Genomic DNA, 18,910 nt, shown 5'->3' on the forward strand with positions numbered 1-18,910 from the left:
CTCCTGCCCCTACCCCCATCCTCAGCTCCCTCCACGCAGGCTCTGTGTGCGGGAGGCTCTGGTACCAGTTGTTGGTTGTGTAACTGGCAGCGCTGAGGTTACACAATCCGATCGATTCCCTAAGGGGCCGGCTCCATCTGATAGGCCAGCGGGGAGCCCACTCATGGAGCTAAGTGCATGACCGAGGCCCCAACCTGCTGCCATGCGGCTCCTCTCACTCCGCCTGTGAGGCGCGGTGGGCTGGCTCTACCACTCAGAGGCAGGCCAGGGGAACCTGCACCTCGCCACAGCTCAAAGGCTGAGGTGCCGCCTCCTGCGGGCAGGTGCCTCCACTGGCTGCCCGCTCCCCCTTGCCAGGTTCCTGTCTGCCCCCTTGCCACCCTCCCTTCTGGCGGGCACAGGGACCAGGAGACCTGCCAGATGCCCTGGCCCCTGCCGCGGAGGGAGAGGAGGGGTTGTTTACAGCCGTAGGCTCAGGGGCGATTGTGAAACCCGGGGTTGTGAGGGTGGGAGTCTGGGGGGTGGGTGACAGGGCAGGCGGAGAACTGTGGAAATCTGGCAGGGGACATACCGCCAGGCCTTGGAGAGGAGGAAGAGGGAAGTGGGGGCGGCTGGCGGGGCTCCTCCCCCAGCACGGCTGCCTGGGGCTGAAGCGCCCCAGGACACTGCCCCAGCACAGCGTCCCCAGCCGGCTCAGCATGCAGAGGGCGGCGAGCTGGGCGGCTCTGGCGCTCCTGGGAGCTGCCGTGTGCGGTGAGTGGGCCCCGGGGCAAGCAGGACGGACCCCAGCCCAGCCCTCCGGGTAGCAGAGGGAGACGGTGCCCGCGGGAGGTGGGGGACCCTGAGCCGCGCCAACAGAGGGAACTGGGGCGTCCCTCCCGGGTGGGCTGGCGATTCACGCTCTGCCGCCCGCCAACCCGCAGCCGCGCAGCCCCGTGGCCGCATCCTGGGCGGCAAGGTGGTGCAGCCCCACGCGCTGCCCTACATGGCGTCGGTGCAGGTGAACGGCACGCACGTGTGCGGCGGCGCCCTGGTGGCCGAGGAGTGGGTGCTGAGCGCCGCGCACTGCCTGGAGGACGCGTGAGTGGGCCGCGCCCGGGCGGGACGGGAGGGCCCCTCGGGGGTGCCCGGAGTGGCCTTGGCTCCGACCGGACCGCCGCCTCGCTCCGTGCCCAGGGACGGCGAGCCGCTGCAGGTGCTGCTGGGCGCGCACTCGTTGTCGCAGCCGGAGCCCTCCAAGCGCCTGTACTCCGTGCGTCGCGTGGTGCCCCACCCGGACAGCCACGCCAACACCACGGAGCACGACCTGTTGCTGTTGCAGGTGCGGCGCCCCGCGTCCCCAGCGCCCTGTCCCGCGCGGAGGCGCCTCCGGGGCCGCTCGGCTCTAACGTCCTCCCTGCCCGCCCCGCAGCTGGCTGAGAAGGCGCTCCTGGGCCCCGCCGTGCGCACCCTGCCTTGGCAGCGTCAGGATCGCGACGTGGCGCCCGACACGTTGTGCGACGTGGCCGGCTGGGGCGTGGACAGTCACGCGGGACGCCGGCCCGACCTCCTGAAGCACGTGCAGCTGCCGGTGCTCAACCGGACCGTGTGCAACTTGCGCGTGCACCACGACGGCGCCGTCAGCGAGCGCATGATGTGTGCCGAGAGCCAGCGGCGCAAAGACAGTTGCAGGGTGCGCGGGGCAGGGTCGCCGGCGGGGTTTGGAGGGGTGCGGGCAGCAGGGCCCCCCGAAGCAGGGGCGGGGTGAAACTGCGCAGGGAGAGGGGCAGAGGGGCCGGGAGCCTGGCACGGGGGTCTGGTGCTTAACAAGCATGGTTCTGCCCATGCAGGGGGACTCCGGGGGTCCGCTCGTGTGCGGGGGCGTGGTGGAGGCCGTGGTCACGGCTGGCTCGCGCGTCTGCGGCAATCCCAAGAAGCCCGGCATCTACACTCGCGTGGCGAGCTATGCGGGCTGGATCGACAGCGTCCTGAACGCCACGGCGGGTCTCGAGGCGGTGACCACTGGGGCGGTGCCGGCCGAGCAATAAAGGCGTTCCTCTCTGAGCGTGCATGGCCGCTGCGTGGACGCGGGACCTACGCCGTGTCTGCGGGGACGTGCGAGCCCTGCCGCGAGGGAGTAGGGGCTCCCCAACCCCTGCACTGCAGGGCACCCCGAGTGGGGCAGGGACCCCCAGGGCGCACGCTGCAGGCCTCCCCCCGGGGGTGGGGAGGCAGGACCTCCCAGGCCGCACGCTGTGGGCACCCCAGGTGATGGGGCAGGGACCCCCAGGGCGCACGCTGTGGGCACCCCGAGTGATGGGGCACGGACCCCCAGGGCACACGCTGTGGGCACCCCGGGTGAGGGGGCAGGGACCCCCAGGGCGCACGCTGTGGGCACCCCGGGTGAGGGGGCAGGGACCCCCAGGGCGCACGCTGTGGGCACCCCGGGTGAGGGGGCAGGGACCCCCAGGGTGCACGCTGCTGGCACCCCGGGTGATGGGGCAGGGACCCCCAGGGCGCATGCTGTGGGCGCCCCGGGGTGGGGGGACAGGGACCTCAGGGCGCACGCTGCAGGTGCCCCTGGGTGATGGGGCAGGGACCCCCAGGGCGCACGCTGTGGGCGCCCTGGGGTGGGGGGACAGGGACCTCAGGGCGCACGCTGCAGGTGCCCCCGGGTGATGGGGCAGGGACCCCCAGGGTGCACCCTGTGAGTGCCAGGGTGGGGGTCAGCAGCCAAGAGTGGGTCACAGGAGGGGCACGGGGGTGCGGCCTGGAACTCCCAGCTGGGTGCCCAGGTTCCCACGCCAAGGGGTGGGGAGGCGAGCCCACAAGGAGGGCAGGGCGCACTGTGTGAGGAGAACGTGCCAGGCATGCTTTGCTCCGGGTTGGGGTCACATGGCAGGAGTGACCCTGCGCCCTGGAATCTACCTAGGAGGGAGCCCTGTGGGAACCGTGTGGACTGTTCCCTGGGCCGGGATGTCCACTGTGCTGGGCTGGGCTGTCCCCCCATGCTGGCTGTCACCCTATGCTGGCTGACCCCTAATCTGGGCTGTCTCCCCATGCTGGCTGTCCCTCCATGCTGGTTGTCCCCCTATGCTGGCTGACCCCCAATCTGGGTTGTCCCCCCAAGCTGGCTGTTCCCTCATGCTAGCTGTCCCCCATGTCCAGCTGTCTTCTGATGCTAAGCTGTCCCCCGGGCTGGTCTGTCCACCATGGCGAGCTGACCCCGGGACTGGGCTGTCCCCCATGTCCGGCTGTCCCTGGGGCTGGGCTGTCCCCCATGTCCGGCTGTCCCTGGGGCTGGGCTGTCCCCCATGTCCGGCTGTCCCTGGGGCTGGGCTGTCCCCCATGTCCGGCTGTCCCCAGGACTGGGCTGTCCCCCATGCCGGGCTGTCCCCGGGGCTGAGCTGTCCCCCATGCCGGGCTGTCCTTCGGGCCAGGAGGAAGGCCCGCGTTCCCACCCCGCTCGGATTCCTGCGGCTCCTGCGGAACAGGAAGCGGGAGGCCGGACCTCAGTCCTGGGCCGCGGGTCCAGCGGGATGGAGGGACGGTCCTGGTGCTGGAAGCCAAGTCAGCCTTCAGTCTGGCTGACTGGCACTCGTCTCAGCCTATCAAATCCTTGGAAGGGCGGGCCAGCCAGTGAGAGGCCGCGTCTGCCAGCGGTGGGCGGGGTGATCGGAGGGCGTGTCCTTGTGTCAGGGCGGGGCGCCTGCCCTCCGGTCGGGCTGACTAACGTTGGTTCTAGCCAATAGTATCAGGGCAGGAGACCCGGGCAGCCAATGGGAAGACAGCGCCTGGCAGCGGTGGGCGGGCGCTGGGGCGGCGGTGACGTCGGCGCAGGCGCAGCGCGGGGTCTGAGGCCGCTGGGTCCGGGAGGCGGCGTCCTGCGGGGTCGGGAGGCGTGCGGGTCCTGGGCGCGGCTCCCTCGGTGTCCGTCTCCGTCCCCAGGGTCGCAGCGCCGCAGGCTCCCCGCCATGACGGCGCTTCCCGCGGACGACATGGACACGGCCGTGTCTACCTTCAGGCAGGAGGACGTGGAGGAGCACTACGAGATGGGGGAGGAGCTGGGCAGGTGAGCGGGCGCGGGCCTGGCGGACGGCCCGAGGTGTCCTCCCTGATCGGCCCGGCGCGTCCGCCCGGTGTGTCCACCCGGTGTGTCCTCCCCGTGCGTCCTCCCCGCGCGTCCACCCGGTGTGTCCACCCGGTGTGTCCTCCCCGTGCGTTTTCCCCAAGCATCCACCCGGTGTGTCCTCCCCGTGCGTCCTCCCCGCGCGTCCACCTCCTGTGTCCACCCGGTGTGTCCTCCCCACGCGTCCACCTCCTGTGTCCACCCGGTGTGTCCTTCCCACGCGTCCACCCGGTGTGTCCTTCCCACGCGTCCACCTCCTGTGTCCACCCGGTGTGTCCTTCCCACGCGTCCACCTCCTGTGTCCACCCGGTGCATCCTCCCCACGCGTCCACCCGGTGTGTCCTCCCCACGCGTCCACCCGGTGTGTCCACCCTGTCTGTCCACCCCCTGTGTCCTCCCCACGCGTCCACCCCCTGTGTCCTCCCCACGCGTCCACCCGGTGTGTCCTCCCCGTGCGTCCACCTCCTGTGTCCTCCCCGCATGTCCACCCAGTGGTCCTCCCCAAGCTCCCAGCACTTCCGGCCGCTGCCTGCAGCCTTATTTGGAGGCCTTGCTGCTGGCCTCCCCGGGCCTGCCCCATGATGTCGCCAGAAGGGAATTTGAGGAGGAGCCAGGCGTCTGTGGGATCCTGGCAGCCCCTGTGGGCTGCACTGGGACTTGGGGTGCCCCCTACCCCGACATGCCGTGGCCCTCTATGCGCTGCTGTGGCCAGGACCCCTCACTCGGGAGCTGGTGCTGAGCCGGCCCCCTGAGGGGGGAATCCTGTCTGGTCTGATCCCAGGGGAGACCCCGAGGGACAGGCCCGGCCGTGCAGGTGGGGGACCCCGAGGGACAGGCCCGGCCGTGCAGGTGGGGGACCCCGAGGGGCAGGCCCGGCCATGCAGGTGGGGGACCCCGAGGGACAGGCCCGGCCGTGCGGGTGGGGGACCCCGAGGGGCAGGCCCGGCCGTGCGGGTGGGGGACCCCGAGGGGCAGGCCCGGCCGTGCGGGTGGGGGACCCCGAGGGACAGGCCCGGCCTACCCACTGGCGGACTTGAGTAACACCCTCACCAGTGTGTCTGTTTAGAACGCGAGACCTGAGCTGATAAGCGCAGAGCCCAGTCAGCTGGGACGCAGGTGGCAACTGCGTGACATGTTCCACCCAGGGCAGAGCACACGGCCATGCAGCCGTCTGCAGCTCCGGGGTTGGCCTGTGCTGGGGCGGCCTGGAACATTCTAGCAAGACTGGGGGCATGTGGTGTGAGGGGATGTACTGGGGATCAGTGTGTGTGACCCTAGCCTATCCGACGTGTGTGATTTCGTGTGTACACATGTACAGTTCTGCAGTCTGTGTATTTTAGAGCGAGCTATGTGCACAGCAGAACATGAACTGCCACTTTTTGTTTCTTCTTATTGTAAAGAGAGAAGGAGAGACAAAGATTTTCCATCTTCTTATTCATTCTCCAAGTGTCCAGAGCCGAGCCGATCCGAAGCCAGGAGCCTCCTCCGGGTCTCCCACGTGGGTGCAGGGTCCCAAGGCTTTGGGCCATCCTGGACTGCTTTCCCAGGCCACAAGTAGGGAGCTGGGTGGGAAGTGGAGCAGCCGGGATTAGAACCGACACCCTTATGGGATCCCAGCACTTTTTTGAAGGCGAGGACTTTAGCCGCTAGGCCACCGCGCTGGGCTCACTTATTTTATTTTGATAATTTTTACATAGTTGATTAGGACACAGTGGGTCAAAGGGCTCCAGGAAGCTGGATAAAACCATTGTTTCTACATGTTTTTCCTGTATCTGGGTTATTTAAAAAAAAAAAAAAAAGATTTACTCTAGCTATTTGAAAGGCCGAGTTAAAGGGAAGGGGACAGTTGAGGGAGAGCTTCACCCCCCCACATGGGCACAGCAGCCAGGAGCCAGGAGCTCTGTCCCAGTCTCCCCTGTGGGGGACAGGGGCCCAGGGCAGCCGGCACTTGAGCCAGCATCCACGGGACGGCGGGCTGGCATCCCACACCCTGTGTGTGGAGCCCACCACGCCCGCCCGGCTGCGTGGCGCTCCTCACGTGCACCCATCCCGCAGCGGCCAGTTCGCCATCGTGCGCAAGTGCCGGCAGAAGGGCACGGGGAAGGAGTACGCGGCCAAGTTCATCAAGAAGCGGCGCCTGTCGTCCAGCCGGCGCGGCGTGAGCCGGGAGGAGATCGAGCGCGAGGTCAGCATCCTCCGGGGCATCCGGCACCCCAACATCATCACCCTGCACGACGTCTTCGAGAACAGGACCGACGTGGTGCTCATCCTGGAGCTGGTGTCGGGCGGCGAGCTCTTCGACTTCCTGGCCGAGAAGGAGTCGCTGACGGAGGACGAGGCCACGCAGTTCCTCAAGCAGATCCTCGACGGCGTCCACTACCTGCACTCCAAGCGCATCGCCCATTTTGACCTCAAGGTGGAGCGCCTTGGGGGTGCAGCGGGGTGGCGGGGGAGTCTCCTGGGCTGGCGAGGCGGGGCGGCCCCCCACCCCCGCCCCTCCGGCTGGTGCTCAGGGCCCCCCACGGCCTCTCCGTCCCCCCCGCAGCCCGAGAACATCATGCTGCTTGATAAGAATGTGCCCAACCCCCGGATCAAGCTCATCGACTTCGGCATCGCCCACAGAATCGAGGCGGGCAACGAGTTCAAGAACATCTTCGGCACCCCGGAGTTTGTGGGTGAGGGCCCTACCCTCCTGCCCTCCTACCCTCCTGCCCTCCTACCCTCCTGCCCGTCCCAGTCTTTGCCCCGTGGAGCGCCTGGGGTCACGGGGCCGTGTCTCCGTGCCTGGCCCTGAGCCCCCATCCTGTGTCCGTAGCTCCTGAGATTGTCAACTATGAGCCGCTGGGCCTGGAGGCGGACATGTGGTGAGTGTGTGGGCGCAGTGCTCCCAGCCCGGCCCCTCCTGGCCCCAGGGCTCCAGTGCTCCCAGCCCGACCCCTCCTGGCCCCAGTGCTCCCAGCCCAGCCCCTCCTGGCCCCAGTGCTTCCAGCCCGGCCCCTCCTGGCCCCAGGGCTCCAATGCTCCCTCCTGGCCCCAGTGCTCCCAGCCCAGCCCCTCCTGGCCCCAGGGCTCCAGTGCTCCCAGCCCGACCCCTCCTGGCCCCAGGGCTCCCAGCCCGGCCCCTCCTGGCCCCAGTGCTCCCAGCCCGGCCCCTCCTGGCCCCAGTGCTCCCAGCCCGGCCCCTCCTGGCCCCAGTGCTCCCAGCCCGGCCCCTCCTGGCCCCAGTGCTCCCAGCCCGGGCCCCACACTCTTGTTGCGTCCGGGGGCTGACCACACCAGTGACCCCCTCAGAGGGAGCAAGGAGCCCCAGGAGGCCTGGGGAGCCAGGGCGTGGTTAGCAGTCCGCTGGATGACAGGGTTGCTGAGGGGCCGGTGGGGTTGGCTGCCGGGAAGGTGAGCTCAGGGTGATGGTGGGACGCTCCCAGCCAGGCCCTGACCTACTGTCCCCGTCTGTCCATAGGAGTATCGGCGTCATCACCTACATCCTGTGAGTACCAGACTCCGCTTGGAGGCCACGGGTGCAGGCCCGGCACCCAGGCATCCTCTGCCTTGCTTGCCCCCTCCTAGCCATGTGGTGCCCCCTGGGTGGAGCTGGGTTTGACTCGGCTGCCCACCTGTTGGCTTGTGGCGGGGGGTCGCGGGGTGCGTGAGGCAGGGCACCGTGGACAGCCTGACCGAGCCACGTCCATCCCCCAGCCTCAGCGGTGCGTCCCCGTTCCTGGGTGAGACCAAGCAGGAGACGCTCACCAACATCTCGGCCGTCAACTACGACTTTGACGAGGAGTACTTCAGCAACACCAGCGAGCTGGCTAAGGACTTCATCCGCCGGCTGCTCGTCAAGGACCCCAAGTAGGCCCCGGGGGAGGAGAGTGGGGTGGCAGGGGTGGCCCTGCCCCTCCCTACCCTGCTCCACCGGCCTGGCCTGGGACTTGAAGCCACTTCCTGTCATTGTTTAAAGTCATTTCTGTGTAAAATTCCAGATCGCTAGTTTTTTCCTAGAGAAATCTAGAATCCTGGCAATGCGATGGTCCCCCCCTCCCCCCCCCCGACCCTGCAATCTGCCCTTGTCCTTGCTGGCCACTGGCAGCCCCTCCTGCGAGCCCTGGGGGACCTGGTGTCCTTGGATCAGCCTGGGGCAGGGCCTGGGTGGGTGGTGAGGGTGGGACCCCCTATAACCTGAACTTGGGGGCTCTTCCAGGAGGAGGATGACCATTGCCCAGAGCCTGGAGCACTCCTGGATCAAGGTGGGGGCTTGGGGACTGCTAGAGAGGGGAGACGGGTCCCTGAAATGTGGGCCGTGTCCCTGAGCCTGGGGGCCTCAGACTGGAGCTGTGGGGCCGGATCACCTTGCAGGGTGGGCAGGCCCGTGCAGGTGGAGGGGCTGGGGTCTGTGCCGTGACCTCACGGCTGGGCACCCCCGTGTCCCCCACAGGCCATCCGCCGGCGGAACGTGCGTAGCGAGGAGAGCGGCCGTAAGCCGGAGCGGAGACGCCTGAAGACGGCGCGTCTCAAGGAGTACACCATCAAATCGCACTCCAGCATGCCGCCCAACAACAGCTACGCCAGCTTCGAGCGCTTCTCCAAGGTGCTGGAGGAGGTGGCGGCCGCCGAGGAGGGCCTGCGCGAGCTGGAGCGCGGCCGGCGCCTGTGCCACGAGGACGTGCAGGCGCTGACGGCCATCTACGTGGAGAAGGAGGCCTGGTACAAGGAGGAACACGAGGGCATCGGTCAGACCCTGCGGCGCCTGCGGCTGGAGCTGCACAAGACGGAGGCCCTGCAGCGCCAGGCCCAGGAGGAGGCCAAGGGCGCGCTGCTGGGGGCCAGCGGCCTCAAACGCCGCTTCAGCCGCCTGGAGAACCGCTACGAGGCGCTGGCCAAGCAAGTGGCCTCCGAGATGCGCTTCGTGCAGGACCTGGTGCGCGCCCTGGAGCAGGAGAAGCCGCAGGCCAGCGAGTGCAGCCTGCGCTAGGCAGTTCACGCCTGTTCGCGGGAGTGGAAGCCAGCCCCTCCCGGCCCGGCCTCTGCTCCACCCGTGGTCCCGCCTTGGCACTCAGTCAGCTGGGGCTGGCCGTGAAGGGGACTGGAGACTCAGTACCACCAACACACACACACCATCTGGCCGTGCCAGGAGGCCTGGGTGCCCGGTCCATGCCCCACGCCAGGACCTGGAGCCTCCCTGCACGGTCAGTTGGGCCTGCCCTGCTGGGTTGCCCCAAGAGCCCACACAGTGCTGGGCAGCAGGCTGATCCCTCCTTGTCACTCGGCCACTCTCCCTTGCGGCTGCAGGGACATGTCCGTGCATCCTGGCAGAGGTCCAGGTACCCCATTCCCGCCCTGTGGGCCTCTGCTTGGGCAGCAGCCTGGCTCCAGGGCCTCAGCGGGGTTATGGGGACCCCTTTGCCTGTGCATAGGCCGTGGTGGGGGTAGGGGCCTCCAGCAGATCCATGCTGATCCAAAGCTTGCACCTGGGGTGGGGGACAGCGGCCACGCTGGTTGGGCCTGTCAGATCCAAAGAAATAAAACTCGGCTCTGCCATCGCTGTGTGCTGCGTGGCTGAGGGCTGGCGGGGACAGCCATGGGACAGGGCCGGGGCCACGCCGCGTGGCTGAGGGCTGGCGGGGACAGCCATGGGACAGGGCCGGGGCCACGCTGCGTGGCTGAGGGCTGGCAGTGACAGCCCACGGGGACAGGGCAGGGGCTGTCCTGGGCACAGGGTGCTTGCAGTGCCACGTCCACCTGGAGGGGGCATGGCACAGGCCCTGCACAGTCGGGAGTGGGGCCTGAAGATCCGTCCAGGAAGGTCAACGCAGTTAATCTTCTCACACTCTTAATTCGGCTCTCTTTAGACTGAGGCACACGCGGTCAACAGCAGAACATAAAATGCCACTTTATGTTTATTCGTATTGGAAAATCAGATTTAGAGAGAGAAGGAGAGACAGAAAGATCTTCCATCCCCTGGCTTACTCTCCAAGTGGTCTTAATGTCCAGAGCTGAGAGGATCTGATGTCAGGAGCCTCTTCCAGGTCTCCCACACGCAGGTGCAGGGTCCCAAGGCTTTGGGCCATCCTCTGCCACTTTCCCAGGCCACAGGCAGGGAGCTGGATGGGAAGTGGAGCAGCCGGGATTCGAACTGGTGTCCACATTGGGTTGCCAGTGTCAATAGTGGTGGCTTTACCTATTGGGCCACAACACGGGCTCCCTACTCTTTCTGTTTTTATTTGCAAGGCAGACATATCTCCCATCTGCAGTACATAACACACCCCAACAAGCCCAGGCAGGGCCAGGCTGAGGCCGGGAACTCTGGCTGGGGCGTCCACGAGGGTAGCCTGCACTACCAGCTCCTCCCAGGGTGCGGGTCCACAGGGAGCTGGGTCAGACGTGGGGGCAAGACTCCCACCCAGCGGGCGTCCCAAATAGCATCTGCAGCCCTGGTGCCTCGTGCGTGCCCCAAACTTCACCCCGTCATCCCGCTTACCGCACACTTTGTGGAGTGGCCTCCCTTTGAGGACACAAGGCAGGCTGCCCTATGAAGGGGACTGTGACGGAGGCAGCAGTGTGGGTATGAGGTCTGTCTGACCGAGTGCCGGCTGCCAGAGAGGCCCAAGACACGAACCATGTGCTGCTGTGTCCTTGCCCCCGACATGGCTGGGCACCCCGCCTTGCGCTGTCCCTGGGGGCAGCATGCCAGTGTGGGGCAGCCTCTCTGGAAAGCAGCAGACAGAGGTCCTCACCCCCCTGGGGCCCCCTCCCTGGGCCTGTGTCTCCTCCTCCATCCATAGCTTGAGGTGCCCCGGGATTCTGTGCCAGGGCTGGGCACAGCGGGAAGGATGTCAGACCAGGCCAGTGAGAAATGGTCTGGAACAGAGACCCTGGCACCGGGCACGGACAGGGACAGGAAGGCCAGCTGAGCTGGCCCCAGCCCTGTGGGTGCTTGTGTCAGCGGCTGGCATCCCATTACTGGCACTTCCACCCGTCAGTGAGGGCAGGAGTCAGCCATAGGCAGGCCCCAGACACCTGACACAGCACGCGTGCCGGGCAGCAGCTCACGGCCCCAGCCAGGGGCCACATCTGGTCCCCAGATAACATGGATGCTGTAGCTGGGGCCTTGGTGCATGAGAGAAGGGTGGGCAGCATTCAGGCCGCCCCTGTGTCACCAGGGAGGCCCCAGCTGGGATGGGAGCCCCGGCCTGCTGGCTGCCCACCACGGCTCATCAGCTTAGCACCAGGCTTGGGGTGCTTGGCTCAAAGGGCATGCTGTTCACTCCCTGCCTGGTCTTGGGGGCTGGCAAGGCCCTGGGTCCAGCCACGGTCACCCCTGCCGATGCCCATACAAGGGCAGGATGTGGCGGGCACTGCTGATCCCAGGGGGTACAGCTATAAAGGCAGCCGGGGCAGCAGCTGGGGCGGCCCCTCCAGCCCTCACGCTGTGAGAACCGGCCCACGCGCGTCAGACAAGTGGCCACGCGAGACCCACCCTGCTCCATACAGACACACAGGCCCCCAGTCCCTCCCGGCTGGGACCGGACCTTGGCCGTGTGGACAAGTGACCCCAGGGCTGCATGCAGGCTTGGGTGGGTGTTGTGGGCTAAGGAGTTACTAGCGCTTAAGCCAAGCACTGCAGGGAGTGGGCTTGGAGCTAGAAGCACCTGGTCTGATTGGACTCAGCTGTATTCAATATGTGCTAATAAGGGTGTGGGGGGGAGAATAAACAAGTAGAGGTGAAAGGGCAAAGGAGAGACTTCAGAGAGACTTCCGCCATCACTGGTCTCCTGTCGGTGCCTCATCCCCCAGGCCCTCGCCGTGTCCGCGTTACTGGCTCTGCTGGCCGGAGCAGGTAGGGATGGCGAACAGGAAAAGCCTAAGGTGGGAAGCGTCCTCCCTACCTCTCACCCCAACACCCTGGGACCTTTCTTCATGATGGAGCCCTCCCTCAGCTGCGCCCCTACCTTGCTGAGACCCTGCGATGGGAGTGGTGGTGGGAGGCCAGCAGATACTGCTGGGTCCTCCTTCAGTCCCGGCGTGACGGCCTGGGTACTGTGAGGCTGGGGTGTCCCTGGCCAGGGTGGCCTTGGGAAGTGACCGTGGCAGGCAGACAACGCGCTAGCTACTGTGGGGGGACAGGCAGTGCGGGTGAGGGTGCAGGCCTGAAATAGCTCGAGGGCGGGGGAGGGGAGCTCCCCTTTTGTCCAGGGGTTCAGTTATTTATGGATAGGGGTGACTGTCCCACCCCTCACCCCTCCCGCAGGGGTGTTCAGGTCGGCCTCCTGGTGCGGGGAGGGGGTGCCACCCGGAAGCCGCCTTCCAGCCCAGGTCCCATCTGCTCCCCAACTCTCCTTCATGTCACCTCCCACGGATGGTAGCTGGCAACCCTGGCCCACGGCCTGGCTCTGGGCATCCCTCACTGAGCTGAGGGCCCCAGGCGCGCTCGGTGCCACAGACAGAGCCTGTGGCTCTGTGCTCAAATGCCACGGCTTGGGGCTGGCATGACTTGGCGCAGGGAGGTGTGAGCCACGGGATGCTGGCGCGTGGTGGGGTTGGTGACAGCGAGTGGCGGGGAAGGGCGTGGGACTCTGCTGCCTGCTTCAGCATCCTGGGTGCTGCAGACAGAACCCCCTGGTGCTGACAGATGGGGTTCAGTGTCCCCTGGGGGGGAGGGTGGCGACAGAGCCACAAGTTGAGAGCCACTGACAGCAAAGGCCGGAATCTTGGACCTATCAGAGCGAGCAAGCATGTCCAGTGTCAGGAGTTCTGTGGCGGAGGGGGGACTGGGAGCCGCCAGTTCCGTGGACTCGGCTGCCTCAGCAGGACTTGGACTTCTGAGTCCAGCTCCCCCGGGGTGGCCCAGGCCCGGGGTCTCTGCTGCCCTGGTGCCTTGGCAAGCGCAGGCCTTGTGCCCAGGCTGTTCTGGTCCAGCCCCGTGGGAGTGCTCATTGTCAGACTGACCTGTGTTGGGTGCTCGGGCATGGCCGGTCCTCTTAGCCGTGCAGAAGTGACCATGCGGAAGGTGGGGTGACAGCTTCCCGTGGACACAGGGCCTTCAGTGCAAAAACTGACCTGCCTGGGAGGCTTAATGGGCCAGGCCGTGGCTGCTTGCAACAGCCCTTTTTCCAAGAAAATTGAGCTTTCAAAAGAAATCTTTTTAAAGATTTCTTTATTTTTTGGGCCCGGCGCCATGGCCTAGTGGCTAGAGTCCCCACCTTGAACGTACTGGAATCCCAGATGGGTGCTGGTTCTAATCCCGGCTGCTCCACTTCCCATCCAGCTCCCTGCCTGTGGCCTGGGAAAGCAGTGGAGGACGGCCCAAAGCCTTGGGACCCTGCACTCGCGTGGGAGACCCGGAGGAATGTTTCTGATCCCTGGCAGCCTCCACTGCACTTCCTGCCTCTGGGGACCCAGGGGGTGTCCTGGGGGTGTCTTTCTCAGGGGTCCACGCTATAGCAGATGTCAGCATGCCCGCCTCACGGCTGTGTTTCCTAGCATCAAAGGATCATTCCCCTGTTTGTGGACCGTTGGGCTGTTGTGGATGCTGGGCACATGATGACACGTGCCTGATCAACTGGCCAAGCTCCGTGGGCATCAGACCAACTCCACAATACAGGCCAGCCCCGAGCCACGTGTCTGCTCCTGGCCGGAATAATAAAACTTTAATTATAGTCTGACCTTTGGGTTCCACGTGATGGTCAGACAATTTCATTCTCTGGTCATTTAAAAAAAAAATAGGAAACCCTTTGAAAATGAAGATGCATTTTGTTTATTTTTTAAGATTTATTTATTTTATTGGAAGGGCACAGAGAAGGAGAGACAGAGAGGAAGATCTTCTGTCCAATGATTCACTCCCCAAGTGGCTGCAACGGCAGGAGCTGAGCCAATCCAAACCCAGGAGCCAGGAGCTTCTTTCTGGGTCTCCCACGCGGGTGCAGGGTCCCAAGGCTTTGGGCCGTCCTCCACTGCTTTCCCAGGCCACAAGCAGGGAGTTGGATGGAAAGTGGAGCAGCTGGGACTCGAACCGGTGCCCATATGGAATCCATATGGAATCCCAGCACGTGCAAGGCAAGGATTTAACATCTGGGCCATTGTGCTGGCTCTACTTCTTCTTCTTTTTTTTTTTTTTTTTAATTTGACTGTAGAGTGACAAAGAGACAGATCTTCCATCCCCAAATGCCTGTAGCAGCCGTAGTTGGACCACGCTGTAGCCAGGAGCTCTCAGCAAGCTTCCACGCAGACAGGCGGCCGGGCCTTCACCTGCTGCCTTCCTAGGCATGCTAGCGGGAGCTGGGTCAGAAACAGTGGCTCGACGTGGCAGCTGAGCCCTCCGTGCCTCACGCTGGCCCCAGGGTGTTCTCTGCTGATGCGCCCGGGGGCCTCACCCCCATGGGAGAGCAAGTAGTGTAGGGACTGTGGCTCCAACGCCCCAGCCTGGTCTGCAGTTTCACAGCTGGCCATGTGGGTATCGTCCTAACCTTACCACTGGGGTGTCCACCCCACTTCCCAGCAGGCCTTGGGACAGAAGAAGTGCGCGTGTGGCGACCAGGGTTCGGAACCCAGTCCCACCCAGCCACGTAGCTCCAGTCTCCCTACGAAGCGGTTTAGTGAGGCTGCCGGGGGGCAGGGGTGCAGGGAGACGAGAGGCCAGGCTTGGCTCCCACCCGAAACCTGTGTGTTCGATGGGCATTTGGTGGCGTCAGCATCTGTCACAAGGGGACAATGAGAGAACTGAAAACGGGCACCCAAATACACAACTGACAGCAGGCCAGGCAGGGTCGGCGTTGGGCTGCAGAGCATCCCGTATCCGCGCCGTTTCCCGTCCGGCTCCCTGCTCCCACACTCGGCCAAAGTGCTCAGTGCCCGGGAGGGAGACCCAGAGGGCGCTCCCGGCTGACCCAGCCCTGGCTGCTGTGGGCATCTGGGGAGGACTGACCCTGCCCGCAAGTGGCAGCTCTCTCTTCTGCCCCCATCTGCCTCTCAATTAAGTCACAGCAAGTGCCCGGTGATGACTCCCAGCGGCCACAAGGTGGCAGCAGCCCCACGCCGGGGCAAGTGGACACTTCAGGTCCCTGTGCCCAGCGGGGCAGTGTGACATGGCCATGATCAAGAGTCGGGGTGTTCCATAGCCGCTCTGCGGAGGAGCCCAGGACCGGCCTGGCTACTCAGCTCAGGGGCCCCGGGACCCCGCCCCCCATCATCCCCGCAGGGTCATGGCCGCTGAGCGGACAGGTGGGTCCCTCCCAGGGCCTCAGAGGGAGCACGCCGTACACTGAAGGGTATCAAAAACAGCACCGGGTTTAATTCTCGAGCCGCAGCCATAGCACTGATCCCCTCACCCCACGGTGTGCAATGGGGCGGCCTCCACTCTCCAGGGTCCGCACGTCCCCAGGGGCCAGCGGTCACTCAGTGTCCTGTCCGGGGCGGTCCCTGCAACCGGGCAGGGTGGGCAGGGTGGGCAGGGCTGGGGCCGGTCCGCCTAGGTGCGGTTCAGCAGTGAGTTCCGGATGTCCTCCAGGACCTGGCAGCAGAGTGCCTCACGAGACTGCATGCCATCGAGATACACTGCAAGCAGGGGGGACATGGTCAGGGCCACGAGGCTGCCAGCAGGAGGCCGCGCTGTGCCCTGGGGGGTGGGCATCAGGGCCATGGGGTTGCCAGCAGGAGGCCACACTTGTGCCCTGAGGGGTGGGCATCAGGGCCACGGGGCTGCCAGCAGGAGGCCGCGCTGCGCCCTGGGCATCAGGGTGCAGCCCCGGGTTCCCCAGTGACCACACGAGGGGAGGGGTCAGGGCTCCCTCCTCCCCACCCGGGGACAAGGCCTCGTCTCGCTCGGGGACTCACCCACTTCCACACCGTCAGCCTCCATCTCGTGCTTATATTTCTGGTACATGGGCCACACGTGACCGTCGAAGAGGCCAGGGGGGTCGGGCACCGCGTAGTTGCGGGTGCTGTGGACAAAGACGGGCAGACCCCAGAGGGAACCACAGCGAGGTCAAGGTCAGGCCTGGGGCTGGCCAACGGATGGCCGATCTCCCGACCCCCGACCTCTGGACCCCGAGCCACCTGGGGTGTGCGGGATCTCCTTGCTCCCCAGGCCTGGGGTCAGAGCTCCTGGTGCTGAGCCCAGGTCTGCTCCAGCCCAGGGTTCATGGCCAATCCCGTCCTTGGGGTGGCCACCTACCTTCTCCTCCGCTTACACTCCTCATAGGGTATTGTCAGGAAGTACCGGCGGCTGAACAAGTCCACCAGGGGCCTGCGGGGTGTGGACATGGTCAGTGCCTGAAGGAGGGTGTGGAGGGGAGCTGGAGTGGCCCTCTCAAAAATGGATGTATCAGCTCCCCCCCCAAGTGTGATGTGCTCAGAGAGGGTGTTGTCCTGCCCTCAGGTCACACAGCAAAGCTGTGTCCAGGTTCTGGAAGAGGAGTCGGGTGCAGCCGGGGCTCACTTGTAGCTGTACAACAGGAACCCTTCGAGGAGCAGGATGTGGGTGTCTGTGACGTCGGGGTGGACGCTGACCCCGTGGGCCCGTGCAAACTTCTGGGGGCAGCGTAGCCAGGCCTGCACAGTGGACAGCATGGCTTCCATGTCCAGTGATTCCAGCACTGGTGGGCGAGGAAAGGGAGAAGGCGTTACTGGGTGGCCCCGGGGACGGCCCTGGGGGACCATGGGGGTCGGGCAGCCTCTTCCTTACCGTCCCACTGTTTGAAGCCATCTTTCCCAACTGCTATTTGGTCTTGGGGCTGAAATACACGGAGCCCGAGCCGTCGGCTCAGTGCTCGCTCCCCCTGCCCCGCCGGACCCCCACCCCGAAGGAGGGAGGGAGAGTGGAAGGACCCGCCGGCCCTGGACCCGCCCCTGTCATCCGTGCATACCCAGCACGCCCTGCCCTGCACGGAGGTATAGGTGGGGGTGGCAGGTGGGGACCTGGTGCCCGCCATCCCTCAGGAGGGGGCAGATGGGCTGGCAGGGGTGCAAGCTGGTGGTGCCTGGCAGCCTGCCCTCCCCGGGGAGGTGGGGGCAGGGATGGCCACCTTGAAGAAGTCATCTTGGTGGATGACACAGCAGTTGGGCATAGCCCTGGAGAGGCCTTGGGTCAGCGTGGTCTTGCCGCCGTTGGTCACGCTGGTGGGGAGAGAGAGTGCGCGTGTGAGGCCTTGTGGGGACCCCACAAGGAGGGGCAGTTAGCCCGAGGCCCCACTCCAGGGCCTCCCCGCTCACGAGGAGGAGGGCTGGGGCACCGGAGACTTAAATAGAAAGTGCTGGAGCATCAGAGGCGGGGCCAGCTGGAGGACATGCGTCTTGTGGGGGTCAGGCAGGGCACTGAGCATCCAAACAGAGAAAACTTATTCAAAACGAAACAAAAACAACCCCAAAACCTAAAATCTGAAAAAAAGTATTTTATCTTTTGCTTCAAAATAAACCGGGATTTTCATTTCATTTTCCACCGGCTTCTTCAAGTGTCCCAGCTTAACCTGCTTTGTGACCCAGACAAAAAAAAAAAAAACAAAAAAAAAAGACCCCAAACAAAACAAAACAACAACAAAAAAAACAGCCCACCGGTCGGTCGGGTGGCCCAAGACTGCTGGCATTTCAGCTCCAAGCGATTCTCCAGCCCTGAGGAAGTCCAAGAAAGCCAAGACCTCTGACCGCCTACCTCACTGCCACCCCGGGTGTCGCTGTCCAAGTGGCCGTGGGGACAGGCCGGGCCGGGAACAGGTGGAGGAAGAGTCGGAGGAGAAGGCTTGCCACATTCCACAGGCGTAGCCAAGTGGGGGACGCGTTCCTGGGCACTGCCGCCTCGCAGCCCCCCGCGCCCCTCTGGCCTCCAGCAGTGACCCTCCCGCGCCCAGCCCTGCCCGCTCACCCTCCGATGCCCACGATGAGCTGCATGTCCTCGTGGAGGGGCGGCGGCGGGGACACGGGTGACACGAGCACGCAGCCCCGGCTGGGTGCCACCCCTGCAGTGCGCTCCTGGCGCGTCCCGGCTTCATTGAGAAAACCTGGCGCCTTTATAGGTTCTGCGCGCGCGGGGAGGCACGGGGGGCGCGTGGGGGCGCGTGGTCGGTGCACCTGTCACCGTGGGATGGAAATAGCTCGCGGATGCCTTTTGCCTAAATTAGTCACGCGCCAGCTGGGAGGCGAGGGGCCTCTGCCCTCCTCCTCACCGCTGCCTCCCCAGAATACCCTAAAAATAGCTCTGCCCCGGTGTGCTCCCTGGCCTGATCCTGACATGGTGGAAGCTGCCAGGGGAAGGGAATTTGGCCTCTGGCTCCCACCGCCAGCCAGGCCCGGCGGAGACGCGTCCAGTCTCCCCAGGGGCTTACCATATAGGAAAGTTGACCCCACGACACCTCCTGTCCACCCCGCTCCAGAACAATCTCCAGGGGCCTGTCGGGGACCAGGGGTTAGGACAGTGAAGTGCCGAGGACAGATTTGGCCAAGGGGTCTTCCAGGGATCTAGCTGAAGGCACTTGGGGTGAAAGGCAGAAGAGTGGAGAAGCGATTTGATTAGAAGCTGGAGGTGAGGGGGCCGGCAGTGGATCCCTAGGACCCAGCAGTTTGTTCAGGGGCCTTGCCCAAGCTCACTGAACTTCTGGGTGGCCCTTCGGAGTCCAACCGGGGTTTATGTCCCAGCTCTGGCTTCCTGCCCCAGGGTTGATATGAGGAGGGAGCCAGGGCTGGACCCGGCACCCTGTCCCCAGTGGCGGCTGGGCCCTGTCCCAGCCCTCGGTGCCTGTCCTTCTATAGTTTATATAAACTTCTGCCTTGTGGAACTTTGCAATGAGTGGATGGCTAAAGCTGTGCCCACCTCAAGCC

General features: G+C 65.2%; 3 protein-coding genes across 6 annotated transcripts; 2 read left to right on the forward strand and 1 right to left on the reverse strand.

Moving 5' to 3' along the window:
* Positions 1-600: 600 nt before the first annotated feature.
* LOC121163059 (complement factor D-like) lies at positions 601-2,043 on the forward strand. 2 transcript variants are annotated; one of them, XM_040990303.1, is made up of 5 exons: positions 601-762; positions 918-1,080; positions 1,177-1,321; positions 1,412-1,672; positions 1,830-2,043. In XM_040990303.1, exons 1-5 carry the CDS (start codon positions 699-701, stop codon positions 2,025-2,027), a joined length of 831 nt encoding a protein of 276 aa, XP_040846237.1. In that variant the 5' UTR covers positions 601-698; the 3' UTR covers positions 2,028-2,043. The 2 variants fall into 2 exon arrangements, with proteins under 2 accessions (XP_040846237.1, XP_040846236.1); XM_040990302.1 differs by having other exon boundaries at positions 601-753; positions 924-1,080.
* A 1,820-nt stretch (positions 2,044-3,863) lies between these two features.
* On the forward strand, positions 3,864-9,637 carry DAPK3 (death associated protein kinase 3). Of its 2 annotated transcripts, none has more exons than XM_040990458.1 (8): positions 3,864-4,051; positions 6,164-6,524; positions 6,654-6,783; positions 6,924-6,972; positions 7,569-7,595; positions 7,805-7,957; positions 8,307-8,387; positions 8,576-9,637. In XM_040990458.1, exons 1-8 carry the CDS (start codon positions 3,954-3,956, stop codon positions 9,075-9,077), a joined length of 1,401 nt encoding a protein of 466 aa, XP_040846392.1. In that variant the 5' UTR covers positions 3,864-3,953; the 3' UTR covers positions 9,078-9,637. The 2 variants fall into 2 exon arrangements, with proteins under 2 accessions (XP_040846392.1, XP_040846391.1); XM_040990457.1 differs by having other exon boundaries at positions 8,307-8,352; positions 8,541-9,637.
* A 5,932-nt stretch (positions 9,638-15,569) lies between these two features.
* NMRK2 (nicotinamide riboside kinase 2) lies at positions 15,570-17,998 on the reverse strand. Of its 2 annotated transcripts, none has more exons than XM_040990305.1 (7): positions 17,958-17,998; positions 17,125-17,215; positions 16,785-16,833; positions 16,539-16,695; positions 16,275-16,346; positions 15,935-16,041; positions 15,570-15,655 (listed from the first exon to the last, which is right to left on the reverse strand). In XM_040990305.1, exons 1-7 carry the CDS (start codon positions 17,981-17,983, stop codon positions 15,570-15,572), a joined length of 588 nt encoding a protein of 195 aa, XP_040846239.1. In that variant the 5' UTR covers positions 17,984-17,998. The 2 variants fall into 2 exon arrangements, with proteins under 2 accessions (XP_040846239.1, XP_040846238.1); XM_040990304.1 differs by having other exon boundaries at positions 16,785-16,872; positions 17,958-17,983.
* Positions 17,999-18,910: the final 912 nt, after the last annotated feature.

Source organism: Ochotona curzoniae, unplaced genomic scaffold (assembly GCF_017591425.1).
Source record: "Ochotona curzoniae isolate NIBS_2020 unplaced genomic scaffold, NIBS_Ocur_1.0 contig_605, whole genome shotgun sequence".
Lineage (NCBI taxonomy): Eukaryota > Metazoa > Chordata > Mammalia > Lagomorpha > Ochotonidae > Ochotona > Ochotona curzoniae.